The sequence below is a fragment of the Metopolophium dirhodum genome, chromosome 1 (genome assembly GCF_019925205.1).
Source record: "Metopolophium dirhodum isolate CAU chromosome 1, ASM1992520v1, whole genome shotgun sequence".
Classification (NCBI taxonomy): domain Eukaryota; kingdom Metazoa; phylum Arthropoda; class Insecta; order Hemiptera; family Aphididae; genus Metopolophium; species Metopolophium dirhodum.
This window is the reverse complement of record NC_083560.1, coordinates 29,424,335-29,443,758: the sequence shown is the minus strand read 5'-3', so window position 1 is coordinate 29,443,758 and position 19,424 is coordinate 29,424,335. Positions and strand designations below refer to the sequence as shown.

The following is a 19,424-nucleotide window of genomic DNA, read 5'->3' as shown; positions in this document are numbered from 1 at the left end:
GGGAGGAATCAAAAGTAAATTTCCTAGTAGTTTTCAAAAGCGCCGTGAAAAACAAAAGAAAAATTAAGGAAAAACTTGAATTTTTATTCAAAATCTGTTTTCTAGGAAATCGATTTTGGTTTTTGGTGTAACTCTATATCAAATGAACGTATGTACATGAAATTTCCACTTGTCGTTTATATTTGCATTTTCTATACACGATAAAATTTTCAAAAAAATTTGATTTGTTTTGTACTGTTAAGGAACATTTTCTGTTTCCATTTTTATTAGTCTTTTTTTCCATGAATGTCAATAAAACTTTATTTGTTGGGGAAAAAAGCGTGAAAATTTAATGCAAGGCTCCTGTTATATTGTAACAATACCAGTTGGAAAATATTAAAAATACATGAGCACAATTTTTTTTTTTATAATTATTTAAAGTTTGAATTTTGACAAAATTTATCAAATTGAGTTATATAGCAAATAAATTATTTAGTTGTTAAAAATTTATAAACTGTTCAACTTTTATCGCTAAGGATTAAAACTTTAAAACAATGTTCCACGTAAGTAATTAATTCTGTTAGCAAAAAATCTAAAAACACATAAACACAGTTATTTTTATAGTTATTTTAAATTCAAATTTGGATGAAATTACATATTAAAAACCAAGAATAGCTATTTTAGTTATTTTATTGTAATCTTACAATATTTATTCAACCGACTACCGTCTTAATAATAATTAATAACATTTAACAATATAAATATAATATAAGATATCCACACTGACAAACCGTTACCGCTGAGAATCATATTTTGTATTCAATATTATTATATCATTTATATACTTATAGTGACCCACTTGTAACCTATTGTACAGCAGTATACATAGTATATACATTATCTGGTATCAGTATCCACTTACCCACCTTTTTCGTTATAAAGCTGTTTATAACATCACAAGTTGATTGTTTATGTATGTCATTGTATTGCTAATGCAATTCTATTTGTTGCTAATAATGAATTGGCCATCAAACTAACCATTTTTATATTACCTATAAGGCCATACCGGACACTGATTAGTAATTACTAGGGCCCGGATTTATATGCAAATGCATGTTCTTCTACAATTCACCTAGAATAATTTTGATTATAAATGTCGACGTTTCGTAATGTGTAGATTCTATGGTTCAATTTTTTTTTTGCATATTTTTGCATATTTGTATGAAAATGCATATTTATTGCATATTTATTGATAGTTGCATAAATGTTGCATATTCTACAATTCATAGAATTTACGTCTGTAAAGATACCTGCTGTCGATTATAATTTATAAATAACACATTATACATCGATAAGTTCATATGTCAATCGACATCATCGTTATCGACGGTCGACGAATGACGACAAATATTGGATTTTCTAATGGTAAATTTATTATTACCTAAACACGTCCACATTAGATAACATTATAGTATACTGTACAATAATACGTATTGGGTAACACAGAATTTAGTTTTAGTATGGTCTTTATCGTGCGTAGTGTATAGTGTACGGAATATTTTGTTTAAAAAATCTAACTTGCTACTTTTATTTTTATATAATGTGTGAAACCACAAATTGCATGATCTCTGCTTATCTCACGATACATAACACATCTCACGATACGAAGAGATAAGCAGAGATCATGCAATTTGTGGGTCACTGAATCACCAAAAAGTCAGGGGTGGGTGTCATTTTTATAGGTAGGTACTTCACTACTTGGTCTTGGTAATTAGTTATCACTTATCAATAATTAAATTAAATTTTGTATGGTTTTATAAAATAAAAAATTTTAAAATATTTATAAACCTATACTTGTTATGAAATCTTAAAAATATGTTGATGTAGATGGTCCGGGGGAGAACAAAGCTCGCGTCGTGGGCTTGTTCTAACGTTTTATGGTTATAACTTTTAAATTTTAATCTTAGCCCCCCATCTAGCAAGCCAAATTTATGCCTATAATAATATTCTACCTACATTTTTACTAACTATCTAAATAAGAACAGATAACATTTCACACTTTTATATTTTATACTTAAATAATTTCTAAGTCAAGTCCCATTAATGAGTGGCTTCTTATTCCTATTTTAATTGTATTTTTGTTCTGTCACCACATACACTTACTGTGCTAAAAAGTAAAAATTGTGCACATCTAATTAAAAAAAAAATATATATATTAAATAATTAAATATAGGTAGATACGGGTATACTAATATTTTGGTGAAAACAGATACATATATTTAAAATTTAAAGTACCCATAAAATAGTATATAATTAATCTTTTATAATAAAAATAATTTATAAGCCAGTTAGTTATTTCATCAATAAACGTTGACCTCTTACTTTTGCTTCTGAATCAAATCTATCAATTATAACATGAAATCAATTGGATATTCCTTATGTACCTAAAGCATTGCTAAATTTCTTAAGTGTTCTTGATCCATAGTTACTCTTAAATATGTTTTTATATTCATTTATGGTAATATTGATAATAAAACATGGGGAATAATTTTCTTATATAATTGTACAAAAGTTTACAAATTTTAACATAAAAATTTTATAAAAATTAAAAATTGTTTAAATAATATTTAACTTAGGATGGGGCCAAAATGATAAGTTTGTCCCCTCAATATTTTTTCTGGGGGGAAACACTCCCTCGTGCTCCCCACAAAGGCTGCTTATCATTTTATGAATTGGTTGTCGATAAAAATTAATTATCATTATACACGGTTCAAATTAGTTCCCGTATTATCTATAATACTATAATAGCAGAAATCTTATATTTGTATGATATTTTATTAGGCCTTACGATGTCTACAAAGTTTTTATATAGAATATATTTAATAGATCGCTGAAAAAAAAGAAGCTTATTTGTATATAAAATATTAAAAAGTCAAATGATTGCCAAATTTTGAACTTAAAATATTTGTTGTAAACGCATACTAATCTATTATTTTTTAAATATTTGATCAACTGTTTTATAATGAAACCATATTACTTTTTTTATTATTATTAACATTAAGAGGATGTCAGCGCACTATTTGTTTTCTCTCTTTGACCCACGCGTAACATAGACAAAACGCATTTTCGCATTTTTGTTTTTTTTTGTTTTTAAGTAATCTTAGGGTAAAATCAACCATTACAATAAAGATAGAGAATAATATTTTAGAGGTAATGACATATCAATTTGATACTTTATTGTTATTTGACTATGTATTCGAATTTCAAAATAAACAAAAAAATGTTGTAAATTTAAATGATATTTAAATTGTTTTGAAACAATATTTAGAGAAATCGATATGTCATTCCCTCAAAAATGTTATTCTCTATCTTTTTTGTAATGGGTGATTTTACTCTAAGATTACTTAAAAACATAGAAAAACGATTTAGCGCAAATGCGTTTTGTCTATGTTGCATGTGGGCCAGAGAGAGAAAACAAATAGTGCGCTGACATCCCCTTAACAAATACATATTATATATTATATTATAGCGTATATAATGTATGTATATAGACTTACTATAGAAACACTTTTAATCATACCTAGGTGGCTAGGTATTCTAGAACTAGCCAATCCTGAGTCTGTATAAAATGGGAAGGAAATTGTTGTTGGTTGAATATATCATAATAATTTGAAAAGCTGATTAAACGTAATATTATTATACAAAAGCTCTTTGGAACGATTTTGTGTGTTACCTGTAAATCAGCGTTTCATAAACTTTTTTTATCCGTGGAACCTCAAGTTTTTTTCTAGTTTTTTTATTAAGTTTTCAACATTTAGTTATTACAGCTCAACATTTAGAACCTCTACATTGTTTCAATAGCTTTAACTCATCATTTTATGAAAGGATTATTTGTAATTAAAAATAATAATAATTTCAAAAGTTCATATAATAATAATGTATTAATGTGTATACTGTATTTAATTAATTAAGAAAATGAATTTAAGCTATGGTTTTACTAATGCCGAATAGTAAAATAAATATTTTAATTACAATAATATCATTAACACGTTGGTGGACAGTTGCCGATATTACTGCTATAGCAGTAATATTAAATGTTGATGTCAGGGGTCGTTTTTAAATATTACTGCTATAGCAGTAATACAAAAACCGTCCAAAAAGTGTCATTACTGCTATAGCAGTGATATTTTCAATGGTCTCTTATGAGAGAGGAAGTTTTACTGACCCCGGACATCTCATCGGGCCATCGGGCACTCTATTTTTAGCTTATTTATACACGTATTTATAATATACACGTATTTTCCATTTTTATTCTTCAGCTGATAAGTTATAATTTATATTTCGATAACATTTATCGATATATACAGACTTACTTATAAAAGATTTAATTAAAATTCCAAAGAATAAAACAGCAACTGAACTTTTTCAATTAAAAAAATATTCAAGAAAATCAAACCAACGTGAAGATCATTTGAGAGACGATCATTTCGAAGAACCCATTCCTTTACCACCAAATTTTAAACGACAAAAAAAATTTAAAAACTGTATGCAGTGTTATAAGCAAAAAACAAGAAAACAAACTTCCATTCAATGTCAGAAATGTAAAGTACCTTTGTGTACACTATGCTTCAAAGATTTCCATGCTGCTCAACCAGAAGGATGAATATTATTAAAATAAATAATAATTAAAAAGTAATTAAATTTAAAACGTAATTTTTTTAAATAATGATCTAGGTATTGTATAGATGTACTTTTTCGATAGTAATAAAGATTTGCATTGCATTTGGTTTTATATTTTATTTAATAAATAATTATAAATTCCTATATTTTTAAGAATTTCCTATAATAAATTAAAGTTTTCAACATATATTATAATTAAAAAATTAACATTTAAATGTAATACTGCTATAGCAGTAATTTTTGAATTGAAAATGTGATGTCGGAGGTCAGTACTGCTATAGCAGTACTAAAAATATTACTGCTATAGCAGTAATGAAAAGTATCGTTTTAAGGATGGTTTTTTTTCGACGGCGGCCACAAGACTGTCCATCAACGTGTATATAGGTATATAGGTATATCTGGTATTATTATATATGGACAGACCAACTTCACTTAGAATTGGTTTTTGTATATTATACAATGCATTAAAACGTACACATCCATTATAATTTACAGCAAATTCTTCACCTAATGTACAGCAGAGCTTTACCCACTAACCCGATTTTTAATAATGTATTACAAATTTATTTTTATTCTTAATAATACAATATACCAGTTTAAGTTACTACGAGTATTATTATTATGAGAATATAATGTTGTTTAAATTTTTCCTGTATAGAATGGGAAAAACAGTTGTGCTCATATTACGGCAGTCACAATGTAGCGTATTACTACCTACAACATAATCAGACATAATCTGTGGTATTATTTCTATGAAAGTAATTTATTTTACTATTGGTAATACTGATAGTTGGAATAATTATTGCCAAAGACATGTCATTGTGTGTATAAATTATAATATACTTGAATAATTCCAAGTGTCAACCAATATTATTTTTAAATTAAAACAAGATAACAAAAATTGTTAATCTCCATTTAAATATCTCTCTAATTTGATTCAAATTTGAAGTAAAAATATCTATGAAGAAATTTGGTTTGGGTATATATTTTAAAGTTTTTTCGGTTGCATTATTAACTATTTATGAGAAACCTTAATTTAAATGTCCAACCTTAGCTATAGAAATTGAACATAAAAGTTGAAAAATTAAAAAAAAATACATGTATTGTATGCGCTATACATAATGTAAGATACTATAATGCAAAATAGTAAAACATTTATATATTGTGCCAAAAAAAATTAATGCTAACAAGTTGTAAAATGTTTTGGCCTATTAATGGCTACTACTCCAGGTGAAAAGTGCATCATATTCATTTTCGATGTGACCATGGCCCAGGTATTGGTGTTTGGGTTGTAATATTCTACAGAATTCAAAACAGAAGTATTGTTCATTCCACCGATGACATACAATAAACCATCTAATGCGACTACATCTATAATGAAAAATTAAATTTTATTCAAAATATATAAAAAAAAGTTTCATAAAATAGTTTACATTTATTCAACAAAAAGTTACCTGCATATTTTCGAGGCAAAAGTATGTCTGCAATAGTTGTCCAAACTCCTGTACTTGGTCTGTATTTTTCAACACTACTTAAAAGGTTTGATCCATTACGACCGCTTACAACATACAGTTCACCATTTAAAACTCCTACACCGGCACAACTGCGACGTTCACACATGTTTGCGACTGGTGTCCACTTATCAATACTGGGATTATAACACTCAACAGTGTTTAAAGCCTGTAATGATTGATCAAAACCTCCTACCTACAAAATTTAATTAATACAAATAATTGTGGAATAAAAATACCTCACGCTTAAAAAAAGTTCCTGAATAAAATATTATTGCATTTTTATTTTGAATTACAAAAATGTATCTATTATAAATTATTAATTTCAATATTACACAGGTACGAAAATGTTAAGAAATTAAAAATATTATATATTTAATAAATATAATACAAAATTAAAATCATAAAAAAAACATTAGTTTACCGCAAATATAAAAGATCATTCAGAACGAAAACTAATTAAAGTTAGGTAGTTTAAAAACTTAATTAAGCTATATTCAATGTTAAAAATAAACATTTAATAAAGTTTAATTTTTTTTGTGTATATTGTATGAACAGTATTAAAAACTAATAAATAAGGTCATATTAAGCAAGAGAATAATAATACTTTTTGTATTACATTTAGTAAAAATCTGTAACAAAAATCTATTTGAGTTTTTTTACTTCCATTATGTAGGTAGGTTTGACGTTCAATGAAAATGAATCAGTTTCCTATGAAATTATTAAATAATTGTATTGAAGAGGTATATATACAAATATTTTTATTAGCTTATTATCAATTTAAATTTTGAATCTATCGAAATATTTTATTTTGTAAATATATTACACAATTCTTTCACAAGAATTTTATTATTCTCGTTCCAATTATTATTATTATAAATATAATACAAAATTAAAATCATAAAAAAGTTTACCACATATAAAAGATCATTCAAGACTCCAACCGCAAATAAAGATCTCATAGTATTCATACTGGATATCATACGCCATTCTTGAGTATTGAAGTCAAAAACTTCGGCACTTTTTAAATCTCCATCTCTATCATTTAATCCGCCTACCTTAAATTAAATTCATAATTTATTGGTACGTGTTTTTTACAGAAATAACAATCAAACTAATAAATTATAATTCAACATTACTTACGGCATAGATATTATCATTTATTGCACCAACTCCTAAAAATTGTCGTTCAACTAACATATCGTCACTTGGTAGCCAACAAAGTGGTTTGGAAGATAAATCAAGAACATGAACACACCGATAAGGTGATAAACCATTTTTATAACCACCCACATCAAATATAAAATTATCTTTAATTACGACTAGATTATGTCTTCTATGGTTTGTAATCAATTCTGGTCCAAAATGCCATTGGTCCGTGATTGGATCAAAATATTCTAAACTATTACTTAATCCCGACTCAATTCCACCAACAACTAATATAACCTGTTATAATTAAATTATTAAATATATTGGAAAGATAAATAAATTATACACAATCATACTTTATTTTGATGTCTGGGTTTAATCCGGATGCTTTGAGGAATAAGCTCTTCTGCTTTGAGTGTTTTTAATGCCTCCGATACGTAATGTTTACCTTAAAAATTATACATAAATATATATCTAAAATATAAATTAATTCACAATTAAAGCAAACTTAAAGAAAAAACCTACATTTAAGACATTTCTTTATAAGAGGATCCTTGGCTACTATTTTTAATAAGTAGTTTTTCGATGTTAATGCTAAACGTACATGTTCCATTAATTGGGGTAAAATACATTGTCTTGAATCCAATTCATATTTTACCCAACTGATAACACTTTCAAATACCTAAAACAATAAATATACTAATAAATTAATTAGACTACATAATATTACATATTAGAAGGTTACTGCATTTTTCCTTCCCCAATAATATAATATAACAATAATCAATTTTAGTTTGCCTACTTTTTCTTCAGATGGAACTGTAAGTTTGTCACTGGAGATCAACTTAATTACTTGTTCGGATGATAAGGATAGGAATTCGTCACCACCAAAAACATCTCTAAGAATCAAAATAATACAATAATAAATAAAACGTCCTTATAGAAACTTAATAATAAATTATATTTCGTACGGAAAGTGTTGAAGAATATATAATTCTGAACTTCTTATCAATTTCGTACAGCTATGTAAATCAGCCATAGCGTTAATACCAATACAATTTGTAGGGCAGAGTTGTGACTGTAAAAAATCACAACATGCCTCTTTAACTTCTTGTAATTGCAAGAGATTTGCCGCTGGTAACAAGTCCTTGAGAAATAAACAATATACAATTAAAATAATTTAGTTTTCTATAATTAAACCAAACTTTATCTATTATTACCTGGACGTTTTCTTCGGTGACCACGATTTGCCCCGTGTAAATAAAGTTTACTAAGAGTAGTAAACTGTTATAATCTATCTTTCTTATTACCACAAGATCATGATTCCTTTTTGCAAAATTTGTGAACATAGCATGGAAATACGGACTAGCTGCTGATAAAACCACTTTATGTGCAGTTATTATTTTGTGATCGTCCGTTTCAAGTTTAATATCACAAAAAATCTCACTACTAAAGACAAAAATGTTTTATTAATATTTATCTGGAAGTTGAAATCACCCACCACTTACTTTCGTAAGGATTGCAATCCTTCATACATATCAACGAAAGTTGATTTTTTATAAAATTTGGCTGGTTCACATCTTCTGGATTCTGGTATATCATTAGTATTTTGCATTGTGAATTATATTAAGTCGAGGTATGAATGCCTTTAAACAAAAAAAAGAACATTTAAAAATTAATTATATGTAACGATAAAAATCGTTAACAATCCTCTATGAAAAAATAATAAAATCAATACTTTTTTTTTTAATTGAAATCAGAAAAAAATAATTTTAAAAAAGCAAACACAAAATTAAAATCGGTTCTTAGCCCTAAAAGAATATTAATTATCTATGTATTAATAACTATTCCTTATTTTAATACAATTTAACACGTTGACTGCGTATGCATTTTTACAGTTTTCACCCAGCGCGTATGATAAAAGTAAAGACAAAATAAATTTTAAAAAAAAATAAAGAAACTGCTCATAACGACGTATGTATACATATTTAAAAGCATGCGTTTAATCCACGCTAAATAATAATAAAATAACATTCAGCTACGCGTAGGGAATATTAAACCATTTATTTTAAATGTATATTAGAAGCCAGATGGCGTCAAAAACATTGCTGAATGATTCTCATGACGCCAAATTGCGTCAATACGCATTCAACGTGTTAACACATTAGATGTGACACATTAAGGGCTGTTCTTACAATGTCTTATAATATTAACCGACAAATTTCTTTAGTATTACTTATGGATTTCTGCAGTATAGTCTTGACCGATACTTAACTAGCCATTATGAACGGCTCTTAAAGAGTATAACGCCGCGTCCGATGCGTCGAAAAACAAAACAGTTTGTATTTCGCCGCGTTGGACGCAATTGGAACAGCACTGTCAGAATATAAATCGCACGCACTTGCCGGATTTACTTTAGACACGGCGTAAGACAAGAAAAATGTGTCTCATTGTGCCCCGTCACGAATTGCACGTATACACTTCAAGTTAAATATTTAATAAAAATATCTAAACGCAAAGTTTTATATGAGTAATTATTGCTCAGAATAGGCATTTTTGTCTTATTCATATAATATAATGTAATAAATCAATAAATACATACCTTTTAAAGAAATTACACGAAAGTACGAAAGATACGAAAAACTAAACCAATGTGTTTTTATTTTTCAATATGATAATTGAGGAAAATATTGATAAACAACATCCACGTCAACATAATCAAACAGTTTCAGAACAAAAAGTTACGCGGAACGTTTCGTTCCGTTGCGTATCGGTGTGGACCATTTCATTTTATTTCTCTGTTATTTATTAATTATTATTTACACTGTCACACCGTTGGGTTTTTATTTGTCCCTTCTCAGTCTCACCTTCTATAAAATATAGTATATAAGGACAATTATAGTACCTATTTATATTTATGTAAATAAATAAGTACATAAATATGGTTCACCGGTTTAAAAAATTATGTCATGAGGGGGATACGACACCCAAATCCCTCTGTAATTATGCCACTGATTGTATGTGTGAAAAGCTTGAAAGTTAATATAAAGTTCTCATAAGTAGTTATAATAACAATTGAGAAATAATAAAGATCTATAAGCACGATTTGTTCGGACGTCGGACTGGGCGTCAACCTTGGAGGTCGGTCGAGATAATAATTCGTGCTGAGCGAATTTTCCATGGAGGTATTATTTTTTTTTAGTTTAATTTGTTTGTCAATTTTATAATATATACCGATGCGATCTCCGGTTGACGACTTTTTGTTTTTGATGTGAAAACATCTTATACGGAGTTCAGATGTTTCTGCTTGTGCAGTGAACATTTTCGAGCGTTATCGTTTTCGCGTAACTCTCCATACCTTCCTATTTTATTATTAAAAGGAGAGGCGATTTTTATATCTCAAGTACTTCTGGTTTTTTTAATTGTTCGTAAGACGCCGAAAATTCTTTTGTTACTAACAGTATAATTCGGACGTCAAACTAGGCGTCAACATTGGATCAACTAAAATTTTAAACCGAACAATAAAACCTGAATAAATAAAAATAAATTTTCCAAATTTGAATGTGAAAATCATACACAATTATGTAGTTATACCCAGAAATTTCTAAGAAAAATATTTTAGTTAACGAATGATAAAAGATCGAATGAAAGATTTTTATTTTTGCAAATTTTAAATTATCAAACTATACAAATTTTAATAATTTAATTCAACATGCCCCTCTTTTTAGACAACTACAGACGTCTTGCCTCACTAAAACATATTTTTTTTTAAATTTGATTGAGAAATTTTCCAATCTCTATCTAAAACAAGAAACATTTTTTTACTAAACAATATTTTTAAAAATAAAATGCCTGAAAAGGGGTTACTTTGATAGAGTAAATCATGTGTTATATATACTTTTATTATATTTCAAGAAATTATCTAATCCATAAATTTCAAAAATTTATATGTATAAACACTTAATTAAACATCATTAATTTTTCGGTTTTTTTCGGTTATAACTTTTTATTTATAAGTAAATTTTTGAAAGAATTTTTATTATAATATTTAACCATTCTGATTATTTTACATAATTTTTTCAACATATAAAAATACAAAAAATATAATTCCACATTTAATTCCACTAAATACAACAATTTGTTTAGCCCCATTAATAACAATTATTGAAACAATAAGAATTATTATTCTACCTTTTTCTTTATCTATTCGATTAACTGTAAATTTAATTGCATGGCATTTACTTATAACATTATTAAACTTTAATTAATTTATAATTATTATTATTTTAATTTAAATATTTATATTAATTTTTGAATTATGTGTAGCCTTAATTCAAAGATATGTATTTTCAATTATTTCATCTTTATATTCTAGAGAATAACGATACAAATTAATCAACTTTATTTTATTTAAAATTTAAGTCCATGACCAATTTTAATAGCTATAAATACTTTTAATTTAATAATATCAAATATTATAATTATAAATTTTAAATTAAATTTAATATCATTATTACCATTTCAATTTTATGATGACGAGATGTAATTTGAGAAAGAACATTTCAAGGTAATCATATATTTTATATTATAAACTTAATTAAATTTAGAATAATTTTATTTATTATTTCTGAAATATTTTTATTTATTTCATTTTTTTGTAGCATGTATTTAAAATTTAGATATATTTCCAAGTTAATTTATTTATTTATTATTAAAAAACAATTATGATTTAGCTTTTCTTGTTATTATTATTTGTTCATTATTTGTTACATTCGTAAAGTAGGTAAATAATTAATTCTAATAATTATTTCATAATGAATGAGCTAATATTCGGATTATTCTTAAGACAAGTTCAAGGTCATATAAATATGACTGAATCTTTGTCATAGTTTTAATAATCTTAGCTTAATCAATAATTGTTGGTGGTTACATTATATTACATTAGCGTACAGTACTAAAGTGCTAAAAATAAAATACGTAGTAATATAAAAATTAAAATCAAAAAAATATTAATTTAGTATTATCTAGTACATTTCTTAATTGTTGTTCATTATTTTTAAAATATGTAGGTTAGCTTAGTAAATTGAATAGTATTCTCCAAGTTATGATGTTTGTTCATTAATTGTAAACATTTTGATACATTCTTGATATTTAAAATATTTATTAGTATTAAATTAATTCATGAAGTCTGTATACATTTTATCAATATTTTTTATTAAAACAAGTTCAGAGGCATAAAATATGCATGAATCTTTGTCATAGTTTTAATAATCTTAGCTTTATTAATAATAATTGTATTATGTAACATTAAACTACATTAGTGTACAGTACGAACGTACTAAAAACTAAATACGTAGGTATATATATGTGCTAACATAACTAGATATGAGTACAGTAAAGTAATACAATTAAATGTGTAGGTTACATAATAAAAATGTTTAATAAAATATGTTTTATTTTATTTTATTACTAGAAATTTTCTTCAATATTTTAAAAATGTTACAGTGCATAGAAATTGCTAATATAAATATTCTGCATTTCGGCAAAATCGTGTATCTGATGTTATTTTTTTTTTTGTTCAACTAAAAAAACAACATCTTTTTTTTGAAACTGGTCATGCTTAAATTAAACAAATTCATAACAAATCAAATTATGAATAGCAAATGCATGAAGGTTTGAGCCGGAATTCCTTAACTTAATACTGTGGTATAAAATACAGGATATTATGGTTTTCGACTAGATTGTTAGCAACAATTTTCACTATACAGTGAAAACACAAGTTTTAAATTATCACTACATTGTGTGAATTTGCATTTTCAACTAATAACATTGACTATGAATACTATAGTAATCATAATCAATGTTAATAAGTAAAATTTAAATGAACATTGTAATAGTGTATAAAAGATATTTTTCAGGATTGAATAAGCAAGGAAATGATGACTGAATAATATACCATCTTTTGATCTGTAAAATGTTATGTATAATTCAATGGTACTTGGAATACAAATTTAAACGGCAGAGAATAAATATGCAACAAATAGTCCAAAAGTGTAATATTTTAAATATTATATTGTAGAATAAAAGATTTCTTATTGTTAACAAAAATTCTATTGACCAATGAAATGCATTGTTTTATGTAATATGAATAAACGGAAAATTAGCAGTAGTAAGTACAACAAATTTAATGTGATGATCTTTAAAAGTCATATTTAAAAAAAAAATATTATTGGCAAGTACAATAAGAATTATTGTTTTTATAAAAAAAATAATTTATAAGTTGTTGAATAAGGCCAATAGAGGACAAATGTCCAAGATAATTTTAGTAGTTGTCAGTTCTTTAATTTAATAATTTATCAAAAACAAAATTTTCATAAAAATGTTGTTACATTACTACTGAAATTTAAGCCGCACTATATTTCAGTTTGATTCAATTTATTATTTAATTTTTTTTTACCAATATCAATTTTTCCATTTTATTGTTGGTTTTTTTTTAATTACAATTTTTTATCGCTTAATTTTTTACTCATACAAAGTTTTTAATTTTCCCACTGTTAAAAAAATTAGATATTAATGAAAAAGAAATTTTTAATGAATATTTATATAAAATGTAATAATTGCGCAACTATTCTTTCTTCACTCGGGTTTGTTGTGCTTGGGAGATCTTAAGAACAGCTACAGCCTCTTCTACTTTTTTCTTCAAAGATTCATGATGTTCCAACATGTGAAGCAAATCTGAATTGTCGATCTCCAACAACATACCAGTGATCTTACCAGTCCATTCCGGATACATATGCTACAATATAATATTGAATAATTTAATATAAGTCATTAAATAAATTACTACATGTATAAATTAAAATTTTACCTGAATGAGAGGGAAAAGCCTCTCTCCCAACATCTGTTTTTGATCTTCCGGCCTAGCGATGGCCAACATTGTTGCAGTAAGTGGTTCTTGTCCATGTACATGTACAGCTGCTTGAACTGGTGCAGGTGGTTTACCAGGTTGTGCTTGTCCCATGCCTTGAGCTTGACCAGGAGGATTACGCATATTAGCTGTATATTTATATTCAGAGCCTGTACCATGTGCTCCTGGAACACGTACACCTCCAGCAGCAACAGCACCTGGCATTTGTTGTTGAGCTATGCTAATAGGTCTAGCATTTCCATCCACCATGGTATTTCTAGCCAATGCAGCTTGTTGACCAGCTGGTACAGGAGCTCGAGCTCTAATGTTCTGATACTGGGTAAACATATTTGGATAACCTAAAAAATATTTTATAAATCATAATACCAAATGTAAAGAAATATATTTTGATTCAGATAATATGTAATCGTTCCATCACAATGGTGTATACGCAAATAATGACCAAACATTATCCAAGAGTGTGAAAAAAATAAAATCAACTCTAGATGCAAGATTATATTAATTATATGCAAAAAGTACCGGCAGCAGCAGCTTGCGGTGTTCCACCCCTAACTTGTAATTGGGAAGCCCATCTTGGTTGTGGATGAATTTGAGTCATTTGAGTAGGTCCATAGAAACTCAGTGGCTGAGGAATAGTAGGTACGAAGTAACCATTTGAAGCACCAGGTTGATATATCTATAATTCAAATATGGTATGTTAAAATATATTTGGAATTATTTAATTACTAATCTAGAATTCTACAAATTGAACTATTTAAAATAAAAAAAACTATTATCGACTTACTGGGCCAATAGATTGAATTCTCATATTAGTAATGTGTTGTAAATATTGGGAGTTTAAATGGGCTTTACGATCTTCTTTGCGTTGAGCTAATGCAACATATAATGGTTTAGTACCAACAATACGACTATTCATATCTGTTACTGCTTTAGTAGCTTCTTCTGGAGATGAAAAACAAACAAAACCGAACCCTTTACTACGGCCATCATCCATCATCACCTAAAAATAATTTAAATATATTATCAACAACAATTTTGTTTAAAAGACAAGTTGTTTTGCCAAGTTAGCGCTACATATAAGACATTTTAATAGACAACACACATCATAAAATTTAAATTTTTAACTATTTAAATATTTACCTTAGCACTTGTAATAGTTCCAAAGACACTAAATTCTTTGCGTAAGCGTTCATTATCAATTGTGTCATCTAAATTTTTCACAAACAAATTTACTCCTTGGTATCTATTCATACGTTCAATTTTATACTGTTCGAATTTGTGTTTCAATTCTTGTTGGCGTTCAGCTTTCTTTTGAGCACGACCTACATAATAAGTCTAACATATCTCGTTTTATTAATATCCTTATCATATAACATATTTTCTGAATAATTATTTTATACCAACCTTTCCTTCTGGGCTTTCTTTGCCATGTAATTCAGTTACTGCTTTTTCAGCTGCTTTTGGATCTTCAAAAGCCACAAATCCAAAACCTCTAGAACTTCCGTCGTCTCTGAACATGACCTAAAATGTAAAACAAATTAATAAATACCTACATTCTACAAATAAATTAAAATGCGTTATAATAACCTTGAAGCTAGTAATCGATCCATATTTTTTAAACATCTCAAACAATATTTTGTCATTGACATTTTCATCTATATTCTTAATGTAAACGTTTGTATAAAGTATAGTTGTTTGACCCAATTCCTTTTTACGATCTTTTCTGCCAACAAACCGACCAACAAATACTTTTTTTCCACTGAGCAACATACCATTAACTTTTTCAATCGATTGAGTGGCTGATTGTTCCATTTCAAAATGAACGAAGCCATAGCCTTTTGATTGACCAGTCTCATCTTGTGCAACCTATTCAAGTTTAAAAATAAATACAATTAGGTATTTAAAAATAATTAAGATACCTAATTGTTTAACTGCTATTATCAAATACACTTTTATTTATCAAATATATTTAATATTTTTATCCATTTATTTAAATTTAATTTGTATTCAATTATTATATATTTCATAGGATTTATGTTTTTTGTAATTAAAAAATATAACATACAATTTAACTGATCCAATACTTTTACAATGATTACCTACAGAATATAAACCTTAGCTAAATAATTTTAATGAATTTATGCACATAAAAATATCTCTTACCTTACAACTCAATATGTTTCCAAAAGCAGAAAATGTGTCATACATGGCTTTATTATCAATACTCTTATCTAGGTTCTTGATGAACACATTGCCTACACCAGATTTTCTAAGAGAAGGATCTCTTTGAGACCACATAAGTCTCATAGGACGTCCTTTAAGAATATCAAAGTTCATGGTGTCCAAAGCACGCTCAGCTACAATAAAAAAATGTTAAAATATAAATTAGTATGTAATATTAGTATGTAAATTACAATAGTAGTTAATCATTTAGATTACAGATAATTTTATTATTAGTGTTCTTATTTATATATTAAGTAAAACTTGTTTTAATTATTTATCAGTTATCAATATGTAAATACCTACTGATTGTTATTTATTAAGTAAGTAATAAGTAAATATAGTAAGTACCTACCTATCATATTGTGTATAATAAGTATTAGGTTTATTACCTATAATATATATACAATTATTTTTTTTATTATGTTTTAAAAAATAATTAGGAGTTGATACTCGATTGGTACCTTATCTAGTTTTTATGATTTGAGTATGCTAATCAACAATTCTACCTACTTACTTATTAAAAAATGAAATTTATGTTAAGATAAAAGGTATTGCTATTGCATCAAGAGCATAATGTACAACACACTATAATATATTTTCCATTGGAACAAATCAAATTTTTATCTGCAATAAGCTACCAACAGAATTTAAAAGAGACTTGAGATTTCAATCTAATTGCAGTTGACAACGCTCCAGATCCTAAAATGATGATCTACATTTTTGATCAGAAAGTGGGCAGTCAGTGGAGGGTATGGCCGTATGGGTTATCATATTTTATCAACAGGTATGATCTATAAAAAAAAATAGGTGGATATTCTCGATCATTTATTTATCGCTTCACACCTGAAAAAATATGAACCATTTGACTACTCGATCGCGTAGAATCCGATGTGTGCGAATTATTTGTCACACATCGACAGTCAGTGTCAAAAGACGTAAGCACGCGATGAGTGTTGGTTGTTCCGGTGGAAACCACCCAGCCATCATAGCCATTTGCCGTTGGCCATTGGCAGCCACCAGGTGAACAAACGGTGTCAGATGAGTTTGTGGAAGGGTAGGGAGAAAAAACATGACAGACGCATGGCGCCATGGCCACGTAAAACACGTTTTTACCTACATTAACTACAGAGACTTACGTGCACCTGACCCCTCCTCGCCCTCCCCACCACAAAAAACTAATGCTAGACAGTGGAAAATCAGAAAAAAACAGTTTCCTAGATTTTTGCCAACGATATAAAAAAACCACACGTGGCATTGGTATGAGGCGGTTTCGATGGGTTGGGGGAGGGGGGGAAATTCGGAGAAAACAAAATTCCTCGGGACGGATTTGAGAATTCGGTCGCAAACCAATCGCGGCGGCCACGTACGACGTTTAAAAAAATAAACAATAAAAAAAAATCACCGTCCGCCATGTTTTGAAAGTTGACGTAGGCGTATCCCAGCGATCTCCTGGTGATGTTGTCACGACACACGCGGATCGACAGGACAGCACCGACCATGCTGAATTTCTCAAACAGCATAGCTTCGGTCACGTCCGATTGCAGGTCTCCAACGTACAACGAAGCCATCTCGTTGTTTCGGTTGCAGCGCCAAATTTAGCGTCGATGAAGTGAAAATTCAAAATGATAACAACGGCAAAACGCGCGCGATATACTTTTTCTTTCGGATTTTGCGCGTAGACAAAATAATTATAATTTTTTTTATGTTTAATGTAATGTGACCTTTTTTAAGTTAATTTAGTTAATTTTATAAATTTGTTGGGGTTTATTAATTTATTTGAATTGAAAAACTACACTATTCCTCGTGGGTTGTGTTCCGTAGACACGTATGATACAACCTCGTGAATTGAAAAGAAAAATTGGAGGAAAAAATGAACGCACTGAGCTACCACTACGAGATGACGCGTAGGTCTCCCGTCGACGGCCCCCTCCACACAGTCGGGTGCAGTTGTGCGCATGCGTATTGATTCTGCAACCATCGGTTGGATGATGACAACATGAACAACTTGGAACACCTGACAACCACCTTCGACCAAGGTTGCGATTGTCAGGTGTGCCTCTTTCGACCGACAAAAAAATCATTCGATATTCGAATTTTACTCCCACCAAAACAGCTCCAATACAGCTTTTTGTTATAGACATTAGACTGTTATTATGACAAATTTAGTTTGATATTAATTACTAGCTCTAAGTGAAACTCGGGGGCCGCTGGACTGGTACAGATTTTATTGAACCATTAAATGTATACATTTTTCATGTGATAACTCCATAAACGTCATAATATTGTAATGTATAAAATAATAATGTTTCTAATATGCTCCAATTAAAATATAAAATTCAATAGTTTATAGGTTAGGTTAGGTTAGGTTAGGTTAGATTATTATATAATCAATAGTATTATCAACATTATAGCCATGATATAGATATAGAATATATGTAAAACACATGGCTGAAAAAACAATGCGAAAAGTCCTCCATGATATGCCCAAACGCATAGTTTATTCTCTCTCACTCTATATTGTCCCCATGAACTATTGGCAAGGGGGTGTGGCAGGCGCAGTCCATTAGTTTATAGGTCTATATATGGTGACGGAGCGGTGTTTAGTTTTTTACGCCACGGGTTCATTTATAGCCGGCGTTTTCCGTACCATGGGTCGAATATACCTAGGGACTATACCACAAGTTTTAAGTGAAAGTCGGGGCCCGTTGGACTGAGAGTGGGTTCCGATTTTGGAGTAAAAGTCTTTTGAATTTTAAAAGTAAGACGAAAGTTTAGGATTTGTGATAAGGATTAGTGTTATGAATTGGAGATAAGGATCCGCGCTTTGGCGGGAATGTTTAAAAGTTTGAGCGTTTAGCAATACGTCACGAACGTTGTAATTGGATAGACTGGACACGGTTTCCTGCCGTCTATCCGAAGCTTTTGGATGTTTAAAAAAGTGGAGTCGATAGCTG

The 19,424-nt window shown here is 28.4% G+C and overlaps 2 protein-coding genes across 2 annotated transcripts; both read right to left on the bottom strand.

Moving 5' to 3' along the window:
* Window positions 1-5,584: 5,584 nt before the first annotated feature.
* On the bottom strand, window positions 5,585-9,977 carry LOC132936658 (kelch-like protein 2). The gene is made up of 11 exons (XM_061003421.1): window positions 9,922-9,977; window positions 8,828-8,965; window positions 8,540-8,768; window positions 8,291-8,466; window positions 8,122-8,218; window positions 7,845-8,001; window positions 7,676-7,767; window positions 7,314-7,616; window positions 7,085-7,228; window positions 6,114-6,366; window positions 5,585-6,030 (listed from the first exon to the last, which is right to left on the bottom strand). The coding sequence occupies exons 2-11, from the start codon at window positions 8,932-8,934 to the stop codon at window positions 5,843-5,845; spliced, it is 1,746 nt and encodes a 581-aa protein (XP_060859404.1). The 5' UTR covers window positions 8,935-8,965; window positions 9,922-9,977; the 3' UTR covers window positions 5,585-5,842.
* A 3,967-nt stretch (window positions 9,978-13,944) lies between these two features.
* LOC132935231 (polyadenylate-binding protein 4-like) lies at window positions 13,945-18,081 on the bottom strand. The gene is made up of 9 exons (XM_061001708.1): window positions 17,873-18,081; window positions 16,411-16,604; window positions 15,835-16,113; window positions 15,652-15,768; window positions 15,388-15,582; window positions 15,032-15,247; window positions 14,767-14,923; window positions 14,188-14,585; window positions 13,945-14,115 (listed from the first exon to the last, which is right to left on the bottom strand). The coding sequence occupies exons 1-9, from the start codon at window positions 18,036-18,038 to the stop codon at window positions 13,945-13,947; spliced, it is 1,893 nt and encodes a 630-aa protein (XP_060857691.1). The 5' UTR covers window positions 18,039-18,081.
* Window positions 18,082-19,424: the final 1,343 nt, after the last annotated feature.